The 25650-nt window shown below is 45.3% G+C and overlaps 1 protein-coding gene across 1 annotated transcript; it reads left to right on the plus strand.

Annotated features, from left to right (window-relative positions):
* The first annotated feature begins 4798 nt into the window (after positions 1–4798).
* On the plus strand, positions 4799–25370 carry LOC149330589 (gastric triacylglycerol lipase-like). Its single transcript, XM_089561211.1, has 9 exons — positions 4799–5241; positions 7426–7627; positions 11957–12071; positions 14594–14744; positions 16507–16599; positions 17391–17543; positions 19984–20055; positions 22604–22672; positions 24958–25370. The coding sequence occupies exons 1-9, from the start codon at positions 5140–5142 to the stop codon at positions 25210–25212; spliced, it is 1212 nt and encodes a 403-aa protein (XP_089417337.1). The 5' UTR covers positions 4799–5139; the 3' UTR covers positions 25213–25370.
* Positions 25371–25650: the final 280 nt, after the last annotated feature.

A 25650-nucleotide genomic window follows, 5' to 3' on the forward strand; every position in this document is an offset into this window, starting at 1 on the left:
ATATCGAACTTGTCCTGAGCAGTACAACGGCAAAACCTCAGAGTCGCAGCCGTAGGTCTTGAGTGAATTTTCTTTCCTTTTCTGCCCACTCTGTCACTCCAAGAAAGCATTGGTTATCATTTCTGAGGTGACGTACTGTTATATAGCCTTTGACGTTTAACATTATGACATTTTGTTATCATGAAAATGTACAACCGTGCCTCGATCAAAAATAACTACGTTGCCGTGCCTAAACAATGCTCTAGCGTATATTGGGATCAGTGACCCAGTCACAGGATTATAAAAGTGATGTCGAAGTTTGCTACGGCTCTCGCATTTACAGATGCAGGTGACATTTCTCCGCCACAGAACATGAACGCATGTACGCATGACACTGAGCGCTCCAATTTTGTTTCCGCCCATCGACCAGCTGCACAAGTGATGCTATTTATTTGGGGTACTTTCACAAAAAAGTGAACTGAGGAAATCCATGTGCCATCACACCAAAAAAAAAAAAAAAAAGTCTCAATCCCTGACCCGTTTACCTAGGCCACAATCACATAGCCATCAGAGGAACAAAGAAACGGTCTATTTCTAGTACAGTGTTCGGAAGTTGCTCCTGTGATACTAGAGAAGAGTCTTGATGGAGCGTTCGGTTGTGATCAACATGTTACAGGTACTGCCACGGCAACTATACACTACCAACTCGAAACGCTGGCTGCACTCTGCAAAACCTCTTTCATTAAGTCATCGTAGAATAAACAGTATTCTTCAGTGTCCAAGTGCGAAACCAATAAGGCCATGTTGGAGTGCGAAACTAATAAAGTTGCTCGAAAAATTTGTGGCCCTAAAGTAGCAGTCTGGTTGCCATGCATTCTGTCTGATTACAAATCCTTAACATTTTCTACAGTAGATGTCGTTGCAGTAGGTTTCTTGGGGAGCAAAATCATTCCCTGTTTGGGCTTTTGCTCACGGAAAACATCAAGCTGCCTTCCGCTGTATACGACTCATTATTGGAAACCCACCTACATGACATCGGAGTAGATAACAGCAATCCGAAAATTACAGTCACTCTGCGTTGGATACCAGATCATGCTGGAATCAGGGCAATGCATTGGTTCACCAACGGGCACGCAAAATCAGCATCCGGGCGCCTTCGGTCCCATGGACAAATCTCACATCAGTGGAAGACGCCACAACATAGAGCAAATAGCTGAACACTAGAAGAACACCAGGAAAAAATCTCACAGTTTAACCCACAGCCTCACCCGTAATTCAACACGCGTAACAAGCGCATGTCCTTCGCAAAGTTAGAACTAACACTCTCCTCAGCCCACTAATGCTCTACAACTTCGAAAGGTGTGACACAGCTGACTGTGCCAACCGTCAAGAAATCAAGGCAGCCACTGGAAACATTCTCTACTCATCTAACGCTGCCATTAAGTCTGGTTATTTCTCATATCCTATCCCTCCTTTATGGAGTGCTTGACTTCACTTGGGCTCGGCAAGTTATCAGCCGGCCCTGGCAAAGCAAGTGCTCTTCTTCACATGGTCTCAGTGCTGTCTCAAAATAAAGTTTTTGCCTGCTCCTCCAGCTATGACTATTTCGAGTGCCTCAATCAGCGTTGATTGAAAAGGGTGCAAAAAGAAGTGATGGCAGCCTCCTTGCTGCTATCCAGCATTTCGACGACACAAAACAAATACATCTACAGGTAGACACGAGTTATAGAGCAGGCGGGAGAGATGGACGAACTGGGCGGACAGACTGGCCTTGCTTGAAATTACCCTGGGGGAGTTCAGTGGCATCCCTCGCAAATTTGTGCAGTCAAGGAATTCACACGAGGGCACCGAAACCCTTTCTAACTGTCACAGAATAGTTAATAACCGCCGTAAATTTCTTTCTGCTTCGAAAAAAGCACCTGTTCATGTTGACAGCGATGAACTGGAATAAAACTGGCTTCCGTACTAAAACATTCCATCATTGCTGTGTTCTTCTCTGTTGCATTTATAAGACCCTTCTAGTTTAATTAAAGAACTCAGTCTACATTGTTTTATTATTTTTACATGGGGAATGCGATTATGCGCTTCTTAGTCAACATACTAGCTGTCCTGATTTCCGGTCGTCTCCAAATGTGGTTTGTCTGGGCCACAAAAAATAATTACGCCGGCGCATAAGTAACCTTGAGTGTGGAATACGTTTCACACTTGTCGCACCTTCTGTTTCAACTTCTGTGTGAGCTTGCGTCAGTTTCTTTGAAGTTGTCAGTCCATCGGTCACCATATTCGGACTGCTAGATATACCAGCAGGTATCCGTTATTCTGTGACGGGGCCGACATTTGCATATATCGCAGTTTTTTTTTTTCAGATTTTTATTTCGATTCTCTATCTAGGTTACTGTCTAGAAACTAGGTTGCTCACGACCTCGTGGGCAGGTTGTGATCACTTGACAAGCTCAAGTGACCTCTCTTGACCAATCAAATTTAATTGCTTCCAGCCACGGTGGGCAGGTTTACTCACAGTCCAGTGGCCAGGTCTCTACCTGTTATTATGGGCAGGTTGCCATGACGTCACACGGTCACGTGATTTCTCACGATCAGTCAGTGAATTTCGTCTCGGATACCGGCGTGGTCTTGGCGTGACGACAACACTAATGTCATGCATTGAAACTAGTCTTAGCGTCTTAACGTTATATGCCTTAAAGGCAAGCTGAAACGGTTTTTTGAGAATTTGAGGTTATTCAGGAATTCGAATCTATGAAACTTCTAGTAAACTATGCAAAGTATTTTTCCACTAGCATTTAAAATCGTGACATAACCGTCGATTAAAACTGCGACAATATTTAGGCTTCTCCTCACTACGCTGCATGAGTCCGAGGAAACTCGGCAGCGGCGTCATTGTTGCCGAAATTGCAGATGTCCGCTGCTTACGCCTGCATGCTGCTGTGCATCGTAAAATGGTGCCAAACAATGCATTATGAGCTTCACCTTCGATGACGTCGGTTTTCTTCCATGGAATAACCGTTTCTTCGCTGTAAACGTAGTGCCGTCATATGTGACGTCATTGTCGGGGCCTCTGCCCGTCGCTGTGCACTTCAGAGAAGCTTGAATGCCGACGACAACTTTATTCGGTGATTACGCCACCATTTCAGATGCTAGAGCAAAACGATTTCGCAGGCTTTATCAGTACATCTCACACATTTGGCAGCCTTAAACTCATCGCATTCTAAAACCGCTTCAGTTACCCTTTAAGGTCGGCATATAAGATGCCGACGTTATTCTCCACTCTTCTCGTAGTTGCCGAGGTTTCGAACTGAAGACGGAACGACCAGCAAAGCGCTGAATCGTATCTACTGTTCTTGTTGTTGCCTGGAAATTAGCTTTATGCGTGGATTCTTGGCTAGCCCTGTTTTAGTGAGAAAGCATTACTCCTGATGTACCAACCCCGACCAAGCATCTGGTCTAGTCTTGTCCCGTGCCTCGAATTAAGACAAGCTTGCGCGAGTTACTCGGATAAGCTCGGGAAAGTTCGGAGGAGTGTCGCGCGAGCAGTAGCCAATGGGAGGCAGGTAGCAGCTAAATTAATGATTGGTCACGAGAGGTTCCTCGGGAAGAGCAACTGGGTCGCACAATCCTTACCGGCGGTTGTGATAGAAACAGCGATGTAGTAGTGCATCGCTTCACCGCTGTGCCACTGCGCTGGTAGGGTATGGAGTACTTGGGGCCATTTATGAATGTTAAGTCGAGAATGACCAATTCTGCATATATGGATATTAATCCACCAAAGCTACTACGTCATGCCCTTAAGGCGGGGCTTAAGTTCCCCTCCTGCTGAAGAATGAACACAGGCTTGTGCACGTCTACTCCGTTGAACTAAGTTAAAGCAGTGCCTGTTCATCGAGACACGAAATTAAATATTGAGGGAACTATGTCGAAATGAAGAGGAAGAAGTGGGCTTGGTTAGTGCATATAATGCGAAGGAAAGATAACCGCTGCTCCTTAAGGGTAAGGGAGTGGGTTCCAAGAGAAGGCAAGCATGGCAGGGGGCGGCAGGAATTTAGGTGGGCGGATGATATTAAGAAGTGTGCGGGGATACAGTGGCCGCAGCAGGCAAAGGACAGGGTTAATTGGAGAGACATGGGAGAATCATTTGGCCTGCATTGGACGTGGTGAGGCTGATGATGATGATGCAACTAAAAAGTCCGTCAGCCTCTCTTCATGGAAACCTGTTCAACCTTCAGTGTTGCACCGGAGAGTTTACCCCGCAAAACGAACGCAGACAGGCAGTTAAAGAAAAACAAATGGAATAGCACCTACGCTGGCAGATACGGAGAAATTTCGCGAGAGGACTCAGAAAAACAAAAACCTCGCTGCACCAACGCATTTCCACATTAGTGTGATAAAGAAGAACGCAATCTAAACGACGCACGAACACAGCTGTGCGTTTCAACGTTTTGAGGGAAGCCAAATGCTGCTCCATTTTTACGCCTGTTTTCGGCGACGCCATGCGTGTCACACTGGAATAAACATGACTTCACGTAGTTGTGTTCAGAGAGAAAGCACTGGTTGGAACAACACTCGCGAAGTTTCAGTATGGATCGCTCTAGGCTGTTTTCGGAAATGCTCGTTTCTTGATGCGCCATACGTTAAGTTCATGCATACGCTTCACTATTGGGGCTTATCAGACGAAATCATGGTTGCGCAAGCATTTATACATTTCAACACGATACTGCCATACCTCTTCAGAGATACCAGCTGACGCGTAGCCTTCAAAATGCTGCACTCAACTGTTGCAGCTCTCAGCAGAAATAGATACAAAGAGATGACCCGCACTACCTGCAGCGCCCGTAAGAGGGCGCAAGTGTGCGAGATCCGGCTTGTGTACTGCGCATGACGCTCGGGCAGTTGATGTGTTTGCAGGTGTTGTGCTGTGTTGGCTGAGTGGCCGAATTCGATAGGTTTCCCGCATATACCGTGACGGCCCGGTCATAACGTCTGCCTGAATAGAGGCGCTTTTAAAACGCCCACAGCTTTCAGTTCCTCCGTTTCAATATTGAGCTATATTGAAACAGTCGCTGGACCTTTGTTGTACAATTACTGTTGAAAAAAAAATCGAAAAGAGGACGCGCTTCTTGCCTGTACTGTAGGAACATTACTCCGGCTATGATGATAGCCTTGTGGCTACGGGCACTTGCTTTGTTGACTCCGCTGGTGATGTCAGGATCGGTAGCCTCCGATGTTTATGAAGACGCCATTCAGGACCCGGTATGTAGATACGTTCGTCTTTGTTCTAACTTCTGATTTTACTCGCAACTAACGGTCTCTTCCTGTAGGAGTTTGAACGCAGCTACAGAGAAAGATACCGTTTTGTTTTGCGCAAACCTGGTGGAAACATCTTGTCGTACTCGTATCTTGCCTTTCATAAAGTGGCTGACAGGCCCAGAGCTTTGTTTCTCGCCGCAGCGAAGTAAATAAACGTTTTGTGCGCGATAAAATTAGTCGCGAACCTTTGCCGATACAGGCGAGTTGAAGATTGTAGTAAGCTTCTAATAAACGTGTAGCAAAAACTTTTTGGGGTTACGGATTAGTACTTAGAGGGTCAAAAATGTCCTGAATCGGCGAAAACAGTGCCATCATAGTCACCGATCTCCCCCTGTTTTTGGTAACAGCATTTCCTTGCTGCGTTAAAGATAATGCAAGAAAATTCAACATGACAGAGGAAAAGCTGACTTAAACCCCCTAAGATTCGCATTAAAGTGCCTTGCTGAACAAGTTGGGGACTTTCCATAGAAACATTTTTCAGGCAGTTTTGTCATTTAAACCTATTGGCTGTGCAGACAAATCCCATAGACTAGACTATAGAAAACACAAATTATATAGACAGTCAATAATCAGTTTATAGATTTACGGACATACACTTTAGTAGACTTTTGTCTAGAGACAGGCAGTCTATAGGCGATGAGTTGACAAAGAAAATATTTATTGAGACAAAATAGAGTGAATAAGAAGTCTATAGACCATTTTTATAAGGATTAACATCGCGAAAGAATACCGCTCAAATAAACGGGACAGAAGAACAGCCGACACACTAGCGCTGACTGGTGGAGAAACGTAGAAGCAGAAGCTTTTCGGGCGCTGATGAGAACCGGGTTCAACTGGCAAAGGACAGCGTTAATTGGAGAGACATGGAAGAGGCCTTTGCCCTGCAGTGGGTGTAGTCAGGATGATGATGATGATGATGATGATTGGTGAATTGCGCAGAAGTAACGACGTCAAAGCAGGAGCCCGGGAGAAGCGGTGCACCGTAACTATACCTCACCAGTTAGCTCCAATTACTAACCTTGTGAATTGTGCTCATTTTTCAGTTGAAAACAAGATATACCACGCGCACAATTTATGGATGTGCCAATTGCACTTTTTCAAAATTGAGTCGAATACGAATAGTATATATATCCTGCTATTTAATCGAATAAGAATTGTGTACTTAGAAAGCGAATCGACTATGAATCGAATAATAAAAGAAACGAATCGAGTAGGAAATTACATGTTTCCATGATTACTTGTTACATCCGGGATTATTTGCGTAATACAAATGTTCACGCGAAACAGTGAAGTCAATACCGCCGGCGGTATAACTCATATATCTAACACGGCAGTGATCTCCACTAGGGATATGAAACACGTTGTCAGTATGTTAACACTGTGACCACCATGTCACATGTGTGGTAAAACTAATTTTTTGCTGCTGGTGCCGGCAGCGAACTACCTGCGCTTGTAAGTTCTTGAGAGGGACAATATTTATATGTCAAGAGTTAGAAGATTAGGCATCGAAGCTAAACCTGGCTGAAACCTCTGGTGTAGCCCGACATTCAAGGCTATATGTATGAGCATTGGCAAAGCTGTCACACCCCGTATCCCGGCAGTTAGTCTTCCCTTCCTTGCATGCTAATCGCGGCGACATGCTGAGAGGCATTGGGGCGGGCCTGTTTCTGATACAGCCGTTGGAGACAACCACGGCGAGCCCAATTCGGTCAATGGGTCAGTCATTCGAAAACTGTTCGAAAATATCCCAACGTATATGATTCGTAATAAAGGAATAATTTCTGATTGGCACCCACCCAAGCGCTTTCTCAGAAACTTCAAAGATAAAACTTTGTCCTGGTCTGAGGTTCGAACCCGGGTCCACCGCTTAACCGCAGCAATCGCTCCACTACTGAGCTCACCGGAATGGCAAGCTTATGGTAGGGCGACAGCGAATTGGTCAATTGACTCGAAGTAGTAACAAAAATCGTTATATGTTTAGGGGATTCTCTTTTTTTCAAGTAATTTTGGACACGAACTATTTGCTTTCGGCGAGTCGATAATGGGGTAAATGAATTCACTATTCAAAATGTGGAATATTCGCACACGCCATGGAACATTTAAAGGAACAAATCTCTTTCTCCGCAGGCTGGCCTCATGCGTAGCTTCGGCTACGACGTCGAAGTGCACAAAGTCACCACGGAAGACGGCTACATCCTGGAGGTGGACAGAATACTGCCGCGACAGCCGGCAGATGGCTCCACGACTCAGAGGACGCCGATGCTGCTTGTACACGGACTGCTGTGCAACGCCGCCACGTGGACAGCCAACCAACCATTTCAGAGCCCAGGCAAGTTTGCATGCACGCGTTGTTGTTAGTACTATTATTTGCGATTATTTATTAATGCGAAAGCATTCCTAGGCTATGTCGGCGGGGTCCTGTCAACAAAACGTGTCCACAAAACGTGAACGCAGCAGTTGTGGCGTTGGCGGAAGAGCTAGCATCAAACGAATGAATGTAAAAGATAGAGAACGGCGTGAGGATGCTTCGCAAAAAAATATGTCGATTGGAAGAATAGTTAATTAGAGACAGAAATGTCGAAAAATATCCAAATAGAGCGGAAGTCGACAGTGAGTGGACGAGAAAGCGGCTGTGGACGGCAAAATAATGCAAAAATAGGCAAATGAGTGCTGCTATTAAAGTTTGAAAAGAATGGAGATGTATTTGATGAGTGATAATTAATCAGAAAAAAAAGTTTCACTTACGTAGACTAATTAGTGAATTAATTATCAGCAAAAACGATTGGACGGTTGAATAGGCTGGACGGGGATATAGTGAGTGGATGTGAAAGCAACCACGACGCCAAATTTGAAAAACCATTATGATTGGCTGAGATAAAAGGAGCTATAATCAGAGTAAATAAATCGGTCTTTAATTAAATCATAAGATAATTACATTAATTCAGTAGGCAAATTAACAAACAAAAAGAAAATGATAAAGAGAGGCAAGGAGAGGAGACGAGTAACAAGGAGTGTCAATGATTTCGCGTTCTTCCAATGCGGGTCGCTGCAGTAATCTCTAATGTTTAATGCTTTCGGCAGTAAGGCCGTTACAACGTGGATGCAGACAAATAAACCGAAGTACACACAGCCACAAGTGTACCATTTATACAAACTTAGGTAAATCAGCTTTAAATCAAAAATTATCATGACGCAGTCGCCTTGCTACGCAGACACAGACACAAGTGCATCGGTTAAAACCAGTATTGACCACAATTTGTTCGGTTTCAAGACCACCGCAGATCGGAACCACAGGTAAAGGATATAATGGAATGACAAAAGATGCAAAGGGTTTCTATAGGCTTAAAGAGAGAAACAGCTCAAGGAGCGACCGGCAAAAGTCTTTTCTAGGAAGTCGCCTAGCCAATGGCAACAACCGAAATGTCACTTCGTCGTTGTTAATCCCCTTGCACCATCTAACGTGGCACCATAAGGTGGCTTACAGCTGGAAGGGCATTAATCACGGATCAGCCACGACGTCATGACAATCAATCGATGCCATTGGCTGGAAGCCCTCTACTGAAGGGCAGCCGTTACTTAGTCCTTGAGTTATGTCTTACTATAAAGATTGCAAACATGAAACCATGTCAAGCTGGTATACGTCACTTTTAGACAAAGTGGAAAGAGATAATTAGACGATAACCACTGAAGCGCGACAGAAAGAGGTGACTATCAATTGAAATTTCATTTGCAGCATTTCACTTGTACAATCAAAACACCAACGCTAATACAAAGACAGCGGGAACGGGTAAAACTTTGAACTTCCAGCATTACGTCATTACTCTGCTCTAAATACTCGACATTTTAAACACTGGTAGAATGAAGATCGAAACGTCATTAATACCTTATTTAAACAAGCCACTTGTATTGACTTCTGAACCTTCTGAACAACTGATAACATTAAACCTGCGCAGTCATAGCAAAGCGCCTACAGTAAATGAATTTCAGTTCAGGGTAGACTCGTTGGGACTCGGAAGTACAGACTCTAAACTTTGGTTGCATGGCTTCTTCCTTACAGTGATACATAGAATGTCGCCAGAGTGCTTCAATACATTTACTATTCCAGAAGCTTTGCCGTAACGCGACCGCCCAGAGGCGGGCATTGTTGTCTAAGGGCACCGCGAGCGGAGTGCATAAATAGTGGCTGGCGTTGCCAGTGATTGGAGTTGACTGTAGCTTTTGTACTTCATTCTGCGCGTTGCGACCAGTATGTTGTGCATGAGAGCAATGCAGGATGCTGAACACCTGCTGGTTACCTGACTCTCGGTTGGGATACGGCGAAACGCCGGAAAAGATGGCTTTTTTTTTTCGTAGTTGCACCTACGGCGCTAAGTGTAGAAGCGCTCATACCGCGGCACGAAACGACGTTTTACTCTCCGACTCCGCGCATTTTCCTCTGTAAAAAACACTTCGACTTAAATGACGTTCGTGTCAAAGAATGGGTTGTCCAAGGTTCGTCGCTAATACGACAGGACACAGAAGGAAACAAAGAAAAACATGAAGGAAAGAGAAGCACGGAGGAAAGAAAGACAAACATGAAGAAAAGAAAGACAAGCACGGATGAAAGAAAGACAGACACAAAGGCAAGGAAGACAACCACGAAAGAAAGAAAGACAAACACGAAGGAAAGAAAGCCAAACACGAAGGAAAGAAAGATAAGCACGGAGGAAAGAAAGACAAACACGGAAACACAAAGCACCGTGTCTTTCTTTTCTTCTGTGTCCTGTTGTGCTCGCGCTAAACGGATGAATGCTTCGTCAGAAAACCAAATTAACACAACGCCTTATTCTTCTAAAGTTGCGTATTCATGGTGTAGCGCGAGATATGGAAGCTTAAGCCACGGCCTCCTGAAGGTTGTGCCGACATCGGGACCGCGGCCGAGAACATAACAAAAACTTGCGAATGTAAAACGTCCTGGAAAGCTGTCAGCTGACCTCTTGGCCGTGGTTACTATGTGCACGAGCACCTCCACCTGCAGTCGCTGTTGTAAACTGGTGTTTCGGGGGAAGGCATATATTGCTGGACGGCGCACACTAATACTCATGGAGTGGAAGCATTCACGGGCGTTGAAATATTGATAGGGCGGAAACTTGGTTTTCATAAAAAACAGAGCCATTATTTTATCCGTGACCTTTGCGAAAAGCTCACAATCCAACGACCGTTGTCAGGAAGAAGTTAACGCAGCTCTTCATAAAGTCATAGACGACACTGGGTTATAAACACAGCAGGCAGCATTTTATTGTCGCTTTCAGAGATATGTGATGCCAATCATGAAGTATGGGATCAAGGAAGAAAAGTGGATGGTCTATAAAAGTAATGCAATGAAGTCTACTAAAAAAGAAACGCCTTAAAGGAAATTGGGGCCGGCGCACTACACCTATGCCAACATTATATTCTGAGAGAGAGCAAAAAAGCTGGAACCTAAATTTTTATTTATTTACTATCATATATCCTCATAAATACCCTTGTGCTACGAAGATGAACGTTGGTTATTAAGATTTCACAGGCATGCGACTTCGATCACGAACAATCATATACGAGCCAAAAATTAATTTCCTCAAGCAAGTAGTTTATTACAATCTCGAACGTGGCTTCCCAAATGACAAAGTTAAACAGACTAGGTGGAGTAGAAGGACAAGGAAAGGCAGGGTGGTTAATCGGAAGAATAATCAGGTTTGCTACTCTGCAAGGGGGATAGGGATGATGGGTTACAAAGATGAAAGAGAAAAAAGACCAGCAGAAAAATGAAGACAGAATGCAAAGTCAGCAAGCGTTCGGTAAAGTCAGCCTATCGTGCAGGCCAGAAGTTCTCAAGAAGTGGAGCAGTGCCTTGGAGGCCTTCACCGCCGACGATCGCCGCGGCCAGTGGCCGAGAATCTTCATTTCCGTCAGTGGGCTTGGAAGCAGACGCTCCAGTGCAAGGCACACCTCACCACGAGTTGTGCAGAACGCGAAATGTCGTGGTAAAGCCTTGAGTAACTCCAGACTAGTGGTGCGACAGTTAGTCTTATTCGGCCCAACATATCCCTTCGAAAATGCCTGCGTGTCAAGACCGAAAGGGTGATACGCATTAACAAGAGACAACCACTGCACTTCATTGTTGTATATAGAACAGATATGAGGAGTGTAGGTAAATATCGCGGGAAGCAGCATCTGCCCTGCTATGCCTACTGGTAATGAAGGTAATGATCACGATGGGATTGCAAACAATGACATCAAACTCCCCACCAAGGCATATTAACTTTATTGTGCGACACGAATAAACAAACAAACAAACAAACAAACAAACAAACAAATGTATCCTAGGAAACAATTCGTCTACAATGTCCAGTGACTCAGTTATCGTATGTGGGGCTTAACGTCTGAAACGCTACGTGGTCTACAACAGACGCCCTTATGTGAACACCTCCAGATTAATTACGACCCCGTGTGCTTCCTGAAAGCTCTGTAACATCAGAGAGCACGTGGTAGTTTTTGCTTTTTCCTTTCATCGAAACGCGGCTGCCAGAGCAGGTGCTCAATCTCGCGCCCTTCGACTCGTTACGTAAAATTGACCGCCACTGAACTAGCTAGGCGGGTTATTCTTAATAGCTGTTTAATATTCTCGAACACATTACAGGCTTTCTCCTGGCAGACGCCGGATTCGACGTCTGGTTAGTCAACACCAGGGGTGTGCCTCAGTCCAACTATCACGTGACACTGTCGACAAACGACCCCAAGTTCTGGAAATGGAGGCGAGTTCTATTCCACTTCTGTTCCCATTTTTTTTTTGCATTGATACAGTGGACGCAGTTGCAAGCACTGCTCCTCCCCACCTTAATCAAATCAGTTGGTGGCATATCATAGGGAATTGTGTTCAGTGGAATATGTATTTCGTCAAACTCACCTGAATGCGAGTTTTTGTCGAGTCAACATTTCTCTGGGTGAAATGACGTCCTAAACTTCAAGGGTTCAACTTAAATTGAGGACAGCCCAGTGAGCTATAGAAAGGAAAATGATCGGTGCTAAGTTAAGAGAAAGGAAGGGTGAAGAATTGGTTAGGGGAAAAACGCGAGTTGATGATACCCCAGTAGAAACCAAGAGGAATAAATTGGCATGCACATACATAATACGAAACCAACATAATCGATGATCCCTTGCTGTGAAGGAGTGGATTTCAAAAGAGGGCACCGTAGCAGGGGGCGGCGGAAATTCGGTTGATCGGAGGGGATACGGAAGTTTTCAGGGATAAGGTACAAGAAAGCGTTAATTTGAAGAATGTACGAGAGGCCTTTGGCCTATAGTGGACATAGTTAGGCGGATGATGATGTCTTCAGGAAATTTTCCGGATTGATAAATGGAGATGAAATACGAGTAAATGCATTTATGATATAATCCAGAAGAAGTTTAAAGCGTTTCTAAAAGGTGAATGTCTTACAGGTAGAAAAACGGATATTTTCACATGTTGCGGTACTGAAAAGAGAAAAATAAGTGTCCTAGTTTGGATTTAATTGTCACTGGCATTGGGGTAAGAGCCTCTATTTTCCCGTGATAACATGTCCTCTCATCCATCCAGACTAACTAGACAGTCCAAGAGGTTGTGCTTTTTCAAGATAACTGGGCTTGGGTACTCTCACGCAGTCACATTTCGGCGATGCAGACGGCATGAGGAAAATATTTATAAATGAAAGAAAATAGCTCTGGATATATATGGTCGCGGATGAAATGGTTTTAATACAGGTGAGAGCTACGCGGCGTAACAGTATTAATTATGCTTCTGGTATCGTTACTTAAGAGGGCAAGGTGTTGAGTGAAACTGAATGTCAGTTAATGTGGAGTCGTTGTTGAAGAATGATAAATATCAGGAAGATGGTGGAGCAGAAGACAGTGATACCGGAGAGGTACGAGCCTGACTGGCGGTCTTAGCAGTTGTCATGATTTAAGGATTGCTGTTGAAGAAGAGCACCTTGTTGGGTCAGTTGGTGTATGGTTGCGGGGAAAAAGAAAGAGCAGAAAAGGAAACGTTTCTATCTATATATATTATAGAAGCGTGTTATCAGTTATATTGCAAAATAACTGATGAGCCGTTGTGGCGGAAAGAAACTCATCCATTGAAAAGTGGACGGCAGACAAAGCGAAGTTTTACGAAAAGTCTTCATTAATACATGTTTATAATATATCAGTTTGAAGGCATTTTTCATTTTTTTTCCCCATAATCTAAGATTTGTATTATAACAGGACGGACACGTCCGTTGTGACTTCTAGCTAGCCTATGACAACGTGCGATCTTTGTCTCTAATTATTCGCCAGATGTTAGCTAGTTTTCAGTCACTATTAATCATCCCCCTCAGATAGTTCATGCAGGTCAATGTTGCTGCGGCTACCAGTTTTCTAACGTATCAGTCTTAGCCTTAATTCTTGTCTTTTTAAGGATGCCAAACACACTGTAGTCTCTTCTTTTAACCAAACATAACTTCATTGTTTCTAAAATGTGAGACTGTCTCTGCTAGCACAAAATTTACTCTCGTATAGCACTACACAGCTGGGCTACAGGCACACGCCACTTTGTTCCACCATTCACAAGTTCATGGTTGTTGCCTAAAGGCCGACGATCACACTACAATGCTGTCTTTCAACCACCCATCCTCAACCACAAAGCGCTCGTGTTGTCCATGTCTCTTTCTCTGTCCGTAATTTTTTGCCCTTGTACGTGTCTGCTATGAATCAACTAGCCCAAAGGTCTGTGCTCTTGACCCATCCTTTGCTTGTTAATTCAAAGCTCACGTATAGTTCTGTTAGTTAAGATATATAAGTTATGTTCTCTTAAAATTGATTTTGCTTTGTTTTTTATCTTCAAAAGTTTTTTCATTCATGCTAGGCTTTGGTAAAAAAGGTAAAACGAGCATTTGGGCATGTTGGTTAATATGTTGAGACATACGTAACTGCAGCACGAAAACCGCAAACACATAAGGAAGACAGCAGCGGTTGTTCACGTCTAGGCTTTGATTTTGTCCTTGTTTGTTCAGACCACCCTCTGTTTTTCCAGGATGTACGATTTTGTAGCACACAACAACTTAGTCTGCGCAGTGGTGTTGTCCGTTATTTCCTTGTCCCACACGTCTTTAAGCGCAGTTTGATTCACGTTGACTCGCGATCAACGTTATCAACAATATAAGGTGACTAAGTGGAAGTTCGCGCTTGGGTTGTGGGATCATATATTCTTGATGTTTGGAATTTTCGTGTGAGTAAATATGCTCTTTAACATCGTCGAGCACAGTTTCGACGAGATTGGCCGGTTCGACCTACCAGCCACGGTCGACCTCATGTTGAACGAGACGGGTTCCACCAAAGTAGGGATACTGGCGACGTCGCAAGGAACCACGGCGTCACTGGTCTTCTTGTCTATGCGACCGGAGTACAACGATAAGGCAAGTGACAAATATACTTACAAAACTAAGACGCAACCAGGCAGGAATGACCCGTCCTGTTCCTACATTTTTATCTGCCTGCTTGGATTTAGGTTTATTTAATGAGCTATGTACCGTTTCCAATAGGAATTTAGACTTCTTTGCGAGAGACATCTCGAACTTTAGAAACACAAGCGCTAAACAAAAAGTTGCAGCTCTCGCACATGCCATTGGTAAGACATAACGTAAATATTAATCACCTTGCCCAGCTGCGAAAGTTTGAACTTTTCTTTTTTACAGTCTTTTGAAAAGGGGAGGCGGATATTTTTCTCTTTTTGGTTGATATTTTGTGAGCGATATGGAAAGCTCAGTGGCAGTTCCAGGAGACAGAAACCGTGCGCGGAGTTGCGGTTTATACTTCACGATAGCTAAAAAGCTGCATGAGCTTTTGTTGAAAGTTAAAAATTCTTCCATAATCTTCTCGACCTGTCTTTTTTGTTTTAGCCTAAATCCTGGAGTTAAAAAAGTTGTGACACATCATCTGGGGTTCTCGCGGGAGCGCGTACACTAGCTCGGTGAGCTGACGATGGCCCTACGAGGCCGAGCGTCGGCTCTACCCCTCACCCCACCCCACCCACAACAGACACTTTGGAGGTGCCTCCAAACCCGAACTCTCCCTCCTCCCCCACCCTCCTTACATACGCTAGCGATACTCCAAGGCGCAGACAAACCCCTCCTGTACCTTATGCCATCATCCCAGAGCTACCCTTGACATGCATGTCTTTTTCTTCGGCTCAACTGACCCTCTCCCGCGGGATGTGGCGCACCTTACCACTTGGGAGGCTTGGGAGACCCTGCTGCGATCCGAGGACCCGGCCAAGCAAGCCATTACCGCAGGCCGGGCTGCCAGAGTCCAGAACCTCCGGGACATGAACGTTTGAGTGTAGCGGGAGTCATGCGGGGGCACAGGGACCTGCGTGTCCCACAAATTCCCTGTGTTTAATAAAAGTTTTCACCACCTCCACCCGTATCGCGGAGACGCCCCCAATGGCCCGATGCTCGCCACAAGAGTGCATTCTATCTCTCCTCGCCATATTGTAAGGAGATGGCCGCCACGAGAGCGACTTTTTCCTCCCTCTTTCAGAAGCGCCATGCGAATTGGATCCTTTAGTCGACTTTTGTGTGTGTTTTATTTGTGTTTGCGTATTTCCTCTGTAATGACTCACCGCCCACCCAACTGCTTTCGGACCTAGAGGACCGTTAACTGTTTATCTTTTCTGCTAAGCCACTGGTCTGTTCAACCTCTCAGCAGTGTATTCGGAGACACCTTGTTCCATCTTCGGCCTCTTGTAGCTTGCATGGTATTAACTTGCTTGTCCCCACTGCTCTTGCATGGGGCCGGGACACCCAGGAACCAGCGTGTTCCTGAAGCGGCGTCATTCACCCTCCGGTCAGTCACTAAAGCAAGTCCATTCACCACTCGCGAATAGTTACAGTGCTGGTGGGAACGGCAATGCTGTGACCTCCGTCACACCTGGCCTGATGCAGTTTCTTTAACAGCGCATGGCTTGTGTGCTTTGGTGTAGGAGAGCGGGCAACATTGAGCACGTGCCTAGGACCTGACTTTCACTATCTGCTATTAAAGAGAAATGAAGGCAGTATTGAATTAAACACAAACATACGTACACTCTAGACACATAAGGAAGAATGTTTGCGGTGCGTTATTCAGCTACGTAGTACCTGCAGTTCATCAGAGTCTTCTGTTCTTCCATTGTTATTCCAGGTGAACATTCTGGTCAACTACGCTCCTGTTGGAAACTTGACTTACTTCACTTCGCCGTTCCGGCTGCTCATTCCAGTGGCCGAGGAGGTTAAGGTAAGAATCGAGTTCTAAGTGCTAAGCATTTTGAGCGACTCGTCGTCATAAGCATGCATACCTGCAGGTAAAACGTTTGTAGACCACATTAAAAACAAATTTAAGCTCATCGCCGTATTAGCATGCTGCGTGGAGCGAAATATTCACCTTATTACTCAGCGCTCGAAATAAATAGTACGCTATTAAATCACAAGGAAATCACCTTGCGTACATATTAACTCAATTTCTTCGCCGAAGTCTGCTGTCATAAATTTATGAGTACTGGTATACGTTTATCAGGAAACATTTATTGCAATACATACTTCTTGGAAGCAGTACCACCAAAGTGTTTCTATTAATAATGGTTCAGTTGCGTTATACGTCTCTTGCATACAGTTTAGAGTTGCAAAGCTTAGAGCTTTGCTTGAAAATATAAAAGGCAATTACCATTCTACCCAATTTGTTCGTAGTTTTTGGATCTTTGAAAAAATAAATAAACAGCTGTAGTGTACACTCGCAGCACTAGAGCATTGATGATCGCGGCATATCATCTGCTATAGGGCAGTAAATACGAGTTATTCGGGCTGAAAACACACACACTCATACACACACTCTTGGCACTGTGTATTTTAAAGCTTAGGACGTGCTGGGTACCAGGAAAGCGGATAGGGTGGTGGCCACGCTCGTCGATAGAGCGAGGGCATTTCAGCTACTCAGGCCTCGACTACGATCCACCTGGTGTACACAACAGGTGTAAATGTCTATGAACAACCAATCTGTGCTCATTCCGCCCCTTCCTCCAATTCACGCAGGCCGTGAATGACCTCATCACCAGAGGCGGATTTCTGGTCCAGACCTCGGCGCAGAAGCGGCTACTCGCCACCGCTTGCCAGAGCCCGTTTAGCGATGCCTGCTACTTACCGTTAGCGATACTTTACGGCATTAACTGGAAACAACACAACAGCGTAAGAATACTTTTTACAAGCTCTTTTTAGGTTTTATTACGCGTTATTCCGCGAGCGGTAGCTGAGGAAAAGGAGTCTTCGTGGCATGGATTTTATTCCTACGCATTCACTAAACGAAGCCGAAGGAAAGCATAGTCTGTCTTATCTAAATCATTTGATGGGAACTCGGAGGTTAGGTAATGCGAGAATATGCGAATGTCGGTATAATTAAGGAAACAGCGACGGCCAGCGTTCTGCTCTGAGCGAGGCTAGTAATGGTAGTAGTGGGTTTATTATTACAAAAATACAAAAAAGAAGGAAACGAGGCTCGACAATTGCTATCTAATATATTGAGCTTCTAAGCTGCGGCCGGCGGATATAGAGGGACAGGAAGAGGGCAGCAAGTACAAGTACAGAGGGGAGCGGTATCAAGAAAGGACAGGGTAAGTTTCTATGTACTATTTCGAGTAATTAATTTCCGAAAGCCACATCTAAATGCTTTACGGCACTAGGCGGCTACAAAATCGGAATGAGCTATAAGGAAACCATTTGATGGCCTGAGAACTGTCTACTAAGATGATGCGCAATAACTTGCGTTTTTCAGTCACTTAAGCACCGCGGCGAGATGTACGGACTATATGCTTCTTGCTTAAACAGCTCTTAAAGAATTCCCTTGCGAGCTTCTTAGAGCTTGTTGGTACGAATTCGTCATGGGCATTTAATGGGCACTTTTGTAATTTCTTTTTTAACATTTCTTAATACTCTCTAGAGTCTTTGCAAGTTTGAAGTAAACTTCAATAGCTACAGCTTCATACGGCGCAAGCTTCACGGTAAACGCCGGCACTGTCACCGCAGGAGTATTGAGTGGCTACCGGAATTGAACCATTGCTAGCCAGACAGAACGCCACGCTTGCGTCCCTGACCTGTATTGTAGAGCTCGGAGTGATAAGAAAGGGCTGACTTTTATTAGCATTCAGAAAAATGGGAGGGTACACTAAAGCTCCTCCCTAAAGGTGTGACGCGATAGCATTACTAGGTGCAGAATTGGTCATTCTCGACTTTCATAGATCCCTGGGAGTCATCATACCGTTCCTGGTGCAGTGGGACTTATGTATAAACAGCAGCTTCTACCGCGAATGCACTATTCATGTTAGGGACAGGCACAAGCGACAGGTGGCGGCAGCTATCAAGCACCCACCCGATACTTCTTGGGAGCATTAGGCGCCTAGTGAAGCCCTATTATGCGAAGCATATTAACGTAGGTTTCGGTCCTTCGCGCGACGCCCGGCGGTGGCCACCATTGACCTTCAAGTGACCTTCAAGTAGGTCACGGGACATGACGTCACGTGATGACGTCACACCGGCTGCAGATGGGGCCTCATATCGCGCCGTCGGTCGCCTCCCGGCGGTGGCCACCATTGACCTTGAAGTGAGATCCCATGATGTGACGGCACGTGATGACGTCACACCGGCTGCAGATGGGGCCTCATATCGCGCCGTCGGACGTCGCCCGGCGGAGGCCTCCACGCTTCGGTTCGCGCCGTCGCGCGCGACGCGGCGGCGGCGCCACCATCGCTGCATCACGTGATATGTGACGTCACGGCAGGGATGAGGCGGCGCGCGCCCGCCGTCGCGTCAGTCTGTGCCCGCAACCGCGCCAGCGTCTTTGCGCTGGGCGTGTATGCGGTCAAGATGCCTCCAAACGCTAAGGACATGCTTTCGCATCCACTGGGCTTAACCTTGATAAGCCTCCAATTTTTTGTGACTGCCTTGCCCAAGTGCGTTTTAGGGCACTCCCTAGAGGGCGCCACTCGCTGTGAATAAGGTGTACTTCAACGATGGCGGTTCAGAAGTTGTAGCAGCCGGATGCACAACCAGTCGTGGGGAGTAAAGGTAGTGGAGGTGCGGGGTGGGAAAGGAGTGTGGGGAGTGGCTTGTAGGGATGGTGTTCGTCACGCACGGACACGCTTCGGACGATATAGGGAACGTAAGCTCTACTGAGGTCGCGCCACGGAAGCGCCGCATTTTTCCCCTAGCGACGAACAGTGACATTAGGTAGCAACTACCCTGCTGGCGGCATCTTCTCTCTCTATTTTTGTATTTTTCCAGTAACAAACCAATACTACTATTACTGCGGCGGCCTATCCTTCCATACAATATTCATTCATATAAGGCGGGCATCATGCGTGCGTGTGGGATGTGTTATAGGAATAATGAAGTTGTGATTTGTCTATTATTGATGTACACACAGCTGTCCTCTTGTAATACTCAAAATATGCTAGTATGAGTAGTAGAAGACTTTTATTCGGCCAAAATTTACAGGCCGAGCATGTCGACCGCCTGGGCGACCAGAAGTCGCTGTTCTTCCTCCCCTTCAGCGCCAAACCAGTCGAGTCAGGTGGTGATGGATAAAGAAGGTGGGGGGTATTCGTAATAACATTGTGTTCTTCTCTCAACCCAGACTAGGGTACCGGTTTACGTCGTGAACCTGCCCGTGGGCACTTCGAGCCAGGATGTTCTGCACTACGCTCAGGTAAAATGACGGCACCAAGGTCATTATGTGAGAACCAGCTTCTTAAACAGTGTGTATTCCCTACTCCAGTTTTTTTTTTCCGCTGAAAAATGTTGCAGTCCGTTTCTATACCGGGTTAAAAGTTTGCTTTTAGGTTCCGTGAAATTTTCAAAAGAAGCGCTTAACATCCTGGATGGGCGCCTTACACAGGGAGCGGATTTGGCGCAATCGGCGTCGCTGAACGTGCCCTGCTACCACGTTTGGACGTAGCACACAACGAAGCGCAGTGCGAATACGGATCAGCTATGACCGCGTTTGCACGTTAGGAGAGCACTACCCGCCCCGCGAAACGGTGATTCTTCACACAACCGATTAGTCATCATCATCAACAACCTAACAACGTCCGCTGCAGGACAAAGGGCCCCCTCTCTCATCTCTCTCCAATTAACTGTGTGCTCTAGCTAATACAATCGGCCTAATAGCGATAACTTGAGCCCCCCCCCCCCCCCCCCCCACGCGCGTCTCGTTGCTTATGAACTGAGCTCACGCCCCTTCACGCCGCTAGGGGAGTGCGACAGGTACAGTCTGTCAAAAGTAACCAGGCTGCATGGTTTGATTCTCACTCGTATAACAGGGCCCTCACGGCTTCCAAAGATCAAAAAGTTCTTTGAAGGTGAGAAGAGGGGTTCTTCTTACCATACACAGATTTAGTGCTTGAGGGCTGGCATAATAGCTTTAATATACGCTGAAGAAGAAAAAAATGTGCAGCCTGGTTACTTTTGACAAAGACTGTACATAGGGTGGAGCTCTGAGACGGGCTGTACACTGGCTGCAGTCTGAAGGGAGGCGGGAGGGGGAGACATTATACTGCCGGTTTATCGTTGGTCAGTTCCCTTAAAGGGCTGCTGAACAATATTGCTTTGCCGACTGTGAACGCTGATTCTGCGGCCGCAGCTGCTAATAAGAAAGAGGCAAAGGTGTTGTGAATATTTAGATGAATCGGTGCAAAATACGTCCCCATGCGATGGAAGTTATTTCGGGGCCTTCAAATACGGCGCTCTTCATAGCCCATTGTCACTAGTTTGGCGCGGCTTGGCACGTTTTGTGTATATCAATTCTTAACCAGCTATGTTGCGATGGCGCTCTTAGCACTGAGGAATGCACGGTCCTTTATTGATTTCGGCCTTCAGCACTCTGCGCTAAAAAAGTTCCAAAACTGAGGCCAAGCGCTCGACATTTCTGTGTAATGTACGGCTAATCCATGGAGAAAACTATCTGATGTCTGTTTTCGGTTATGTCGCCAAGAGAGTAACGATTACTCTCCTGTGGACTAACAGACGTGGCGACGCCGGCAGTTCCCAGGGGGCTATGCCTAGTAGAACCTGTTCTTTCTGGCTTACAGAGTACGGGCGAAGGGTGTGAGACTAATAGCAGGCAAGACGCAGGCGGGGTGTATAGACGTATAAATTTGACGTACATGTAGGGCTGTACTAAAAGGAATACATTATTAGCATTAAAGCAGTGATTACTCCATAATCATAAGCACGTAAAAGTTTTTCATTGTCCTAAGAAATATTCCTATGGATGCTGAAACATCATATGCTCAGTCCAGGAATGACGACAGATTAGCTCTAGTCTGCGAACTCACTGTTCCTTTTAACACTGCAGCAATCTGTATCTTCGCGCTCCTCCTCTCGAGGATAGAAACAGAGTATTGGAACAGAAGGAGTGTTACTTAGGGGCTCCAAGCGGTGGACGCGAGAGACAAGGCATGTTGTGAAGTGTCCAGCTGCAGAAAGCACCAAGGAGCTATTTCGTTGAGACGTCTGTAAGTCCTCTATGTCTTAAAATTTAATAAACAAAGAATTATTGCGGACATTTATTGCACACCGAGAGCGCGCCTAAAAACCATCAGAGTAAATAACATTTCCTATCAAAAACGTAGTCTGCCCAGCCTTGAATATATATGCGCCGGCTCTCGACTGAACGGCTTGTATTTTGGTGCGTGTGATTTGCGGCTTCTGCATTCGAAACGCTGTCCTTACGTTCTTTCTTGCCTTCTTTCTTTTCCTTTTCTTTCTTTCTTTGTTTCCTCCCTTGCCCTCTTCATTTCTTTCATTCTTTCCCTCCCCGTTCTTTCTTTCGTTTCTTCTTTCCTTCCTTCTTTCTTTCTTTCTTTCTTTCTTTCTTCCTTTCTTTCTTTCTTTCTTTCTTTCTTTCCTTCTTTCTTACTTTCTTTCTTTCTCTCTTTCTTTCTTTCTCTCTTCCTTTCTTTCTTTCTTTCTTTCTTTCTTTCTTTCCTTCTTTCTTACTTTCTTTCTTTCTCTCTTTCTTTCTTTCTCTCTTTCTTTCTTTCTTTGTTTCCTTCCTTCCCTTCTTCATTTCTTTCGTTCTTTGCTTCTTCCTTTATTTTTCTTTCCTTCCTTCCTTCCTTCCTTCCTTCCCTCGTTCCTCCCTAACTTTATTCCCTCATTTCTTCTCGCCTTTTCTTGTCCCTTCTTTTTTTCCTTACCTCCATCCCCCGCTCCCTTATCCCTCCATGTCTAACACCTTTCCGTCTGGCTTTCAGGTGTTCAGGCGCAAAAACCTAGTTCGGTTCGACTACGGGCTAGCGGAAAACCTGATAAAGTACGGCACGGTAAGCGAATGAGCTAAGCTTTCCGAATGTGGTGGAATTTTTAGACGACCTCTGTCAGCTTTCTACGAGGCTGTGCAGCGAAGTTACATAAGGGGTTAACTGCGAACTTTAGAAGTCTGCCTGGAAGCTGAAATTAAAATAACGACTTCGTCGACGCCTGAGGTTTGCTGGGCGAGGCGATGCACGACCTACTCTGGCCGCTGTCGTCATTAATAGCGAGCTTTAGAATAGGGAGACCCTATCGATTAGTGGGAGAAGGAAATAGTGGGGTGTCATTGCGCATGCGCAAAGCAATAACGCCCCTCGGATTATCATCCTACGCATGAGAAATGCCGCCCCGATACTCCCTTATCCTCCTAATCGAGAGGGCCCTGGGCGCTATTCTAATACTCCCTATTAATATTGGCAGGATGCATGCGCTGCAAGCATAACGCGGCAAGCAAGAAAGCTCGCGAAAAACACGAAGAGCGCCCTCTCTCGGGGCGTACCTCGTTACCCCTTCATCGCCTTCGCTCCGTAGGCACGTAAAATTATTGAAGCGCAAATTCCAAGCATAATTTCGCAGCCAGCAGTTCTGAAGTATGTCTTAATATAGCGTTGAGTTGGACTGATTGGTACATCGCAAAAAGAGGGGAACAGCGCCAAGACAGGATGAGAGAAAGAAGGGACAGCTGCGTGTCACTTCTCTCCCTCGTCCTGTCTTCGCCCACTGTTTCACTCTTTCCGACGTCTATAGTAGCTCTCTGTACAGCTATTACAAGCAAAATCACTTTTTTTGGTATTTTATAACGCATTATGTTTGCACATCAAAATCCAGTATTAAAAGAAAGCCGCTTAATAGAATTTATAAGCCTTTTTTCGTTCGACCCGCTTTCTCTGAAAGTAGTTGCTTCCAGCCAAAGTTTTTTCGCATGCGTGATTTCGCGTTATTTTGACTTCTATTTCGTTGGCTTCTATTGTTAGGCCACCAGGACGGAAGCTTTATTTGTAACTGGTGTTCTTAACACTGGAAAATGAAAGATGTCATGGCCGAATAAGCACGCTCTTAAGATATGAATCTCACTGTGCCGACCAGAATAAACTATGCAATTTCTTTCATTTGGAGCTTTCCTTTCACAGTGCATAGCACACAAGTTACGGCTTTTAAAAATTAAACTCGTTTTCCCTGATACATGGAATGCTTACCATGAATTATTTGAAATATTGGTTCAAAATACATGAGACGCTAGATGTTCTCCTCCCTTCCCAAAACGCTGTTGAGTATTTTGGAATCGTTATAGATAGGTTCTTCCCATATGCGTTGCTTTGTGCGCCTTAAGTTGTTAAACAACTGACCACGATGCACTTACTGTGTCGCTGTATTATATGTGTTCTTGTGTCAGTCTCACAAATTTCGTAATATCGTAAGTCATAATGAATTTAGTTTTCTTTTGTGGTGGGTTTTATGGCCCATAACCAGCCAATTTTACCATGCGCCAAGCACAGTAAATTTATTTCAACCTGCTCCACATAGAGAGGAAAGACATTTATTAGGTATTGTATAAACACCTTTAGACTGCTCTCCTTCAGTTTGTATTCAAATGCATGCTGTCAGAACAAAATCAGTCCAGAAAAAAAAAATATCGATTATCAGTGAGCAAGGACTGTGCACCACAGAGCACGCAGAATAAGCCACTTAATTGCTCATTAGCGATCATCCAAGAGCAGGCATACGGGTGCAGAGACGAAAGCTGTACAGCTTGCGTACGAAATTGGTGGGTGAAGAAAATTTATTCTCATTCGGAGAACAAACGCGTGACCACAGCCTTTAAAGGAAAGCCGCTTTACAAATTGACTTAAAAAGGACGGCTAGAAAATGACAGGGCAAGGCTGAATTTATCAACAACCCGAAGTGGGAACCCTGTGTTTGTAAACGGCTCCTAGGGAGGAAGACTTCGTCCTCTGGCTGGCCGACAACGCTAAAACCCGGAGTGTGCTAAAGTTCTTGGATTCAAACAGCCTCCACGACCTTCGATAGCATATTGACAGCCCCATCTCATGCCTTACGGCAAGTCCTCGAAATGAAAAACAATTACTCACCTTGTTACAAATCGTTTCCACCCCGGGGTTTTCTACCAGAACACAAGAATAAGAGCAGGCCTCGCTGTATTTAAGTATATTTCGTTTCGTGGTGTATTGCTTTCCACAGACGCATAATGGCACCAGGCAGTCGTAGTTTCCGCATTGGCAAAGAAATGACAATTTGGTTTGGCTTAAAGAAAAAGGCTAAACTGTGTACTTTTCAGGCAACGCCGCCAGCTTACCCACTGGAGAAGATTCGCGCCCCAGTCGCTGTCTTTCAAGGCCTTGGTGACATCTTCGCTGATCCTCAAGACGTGGAAGACTTCTGCCAGCGGCTTCAAAAAGTGCTCGTGTTCAGACGCGTGGTTCCGGACCCCGACTTCGGTCACCTTGACTTCATATTTGGCTACAACGCCACCGACATTCTCCATCAGCCCATGATTGACCTTGTCTCAAACTACACTACCGACGGGGCCTGAGTGCAACAACTTTGTCTTGTATTTGTAACTCCATCCTTCAAACTACGAAAACATTGAATCTTCAGTTTACATTAATCACCGCGTGAACACCTAAGAAGCTGTAAATTTGAACACTAGGGGATGGCTTAGTCCCACCTCACTATGATGTTATTGAGTAACAAGCGAGTTAAACGTAGAACCCTTGATTTAAGGCCGCGTGAATTTGTCGCGTCAATGGCAGTGGCTGCCAACGCTTTTTTGCAGGTAGCGCTCTCGGGGTAGAGGTGAGTTCACACCTGCTGTGCATCTGTGCAAACGATAGGTGTTGTGAAACTGGCCATTGTTTTTTACGTAACTATTACGATAAAAATGCTTTAGAATGCCTTCAAGGAAGTCGCCATCTAGGAGCCAAAAGCGGAAAAAACTGAACGGAACCAATTCGTCCTTTGTTTGCAGTGA

The sequence above is a fragment of the Amblyomma mixtum genome, chromosome 9 (assembly GCF_055824585.1).
Source record: "Amblyomma mixtum isolate Tamu chromosome 9, ASM5582458v1, whole genome shotgun sequence".
NCBI classification, from domain to species: Eukaryota; Metazoa; Arthropoda; class Arachnida; order Ixodida; family Ixodidae; genus Amblyomma; species Amblyomma mixtum.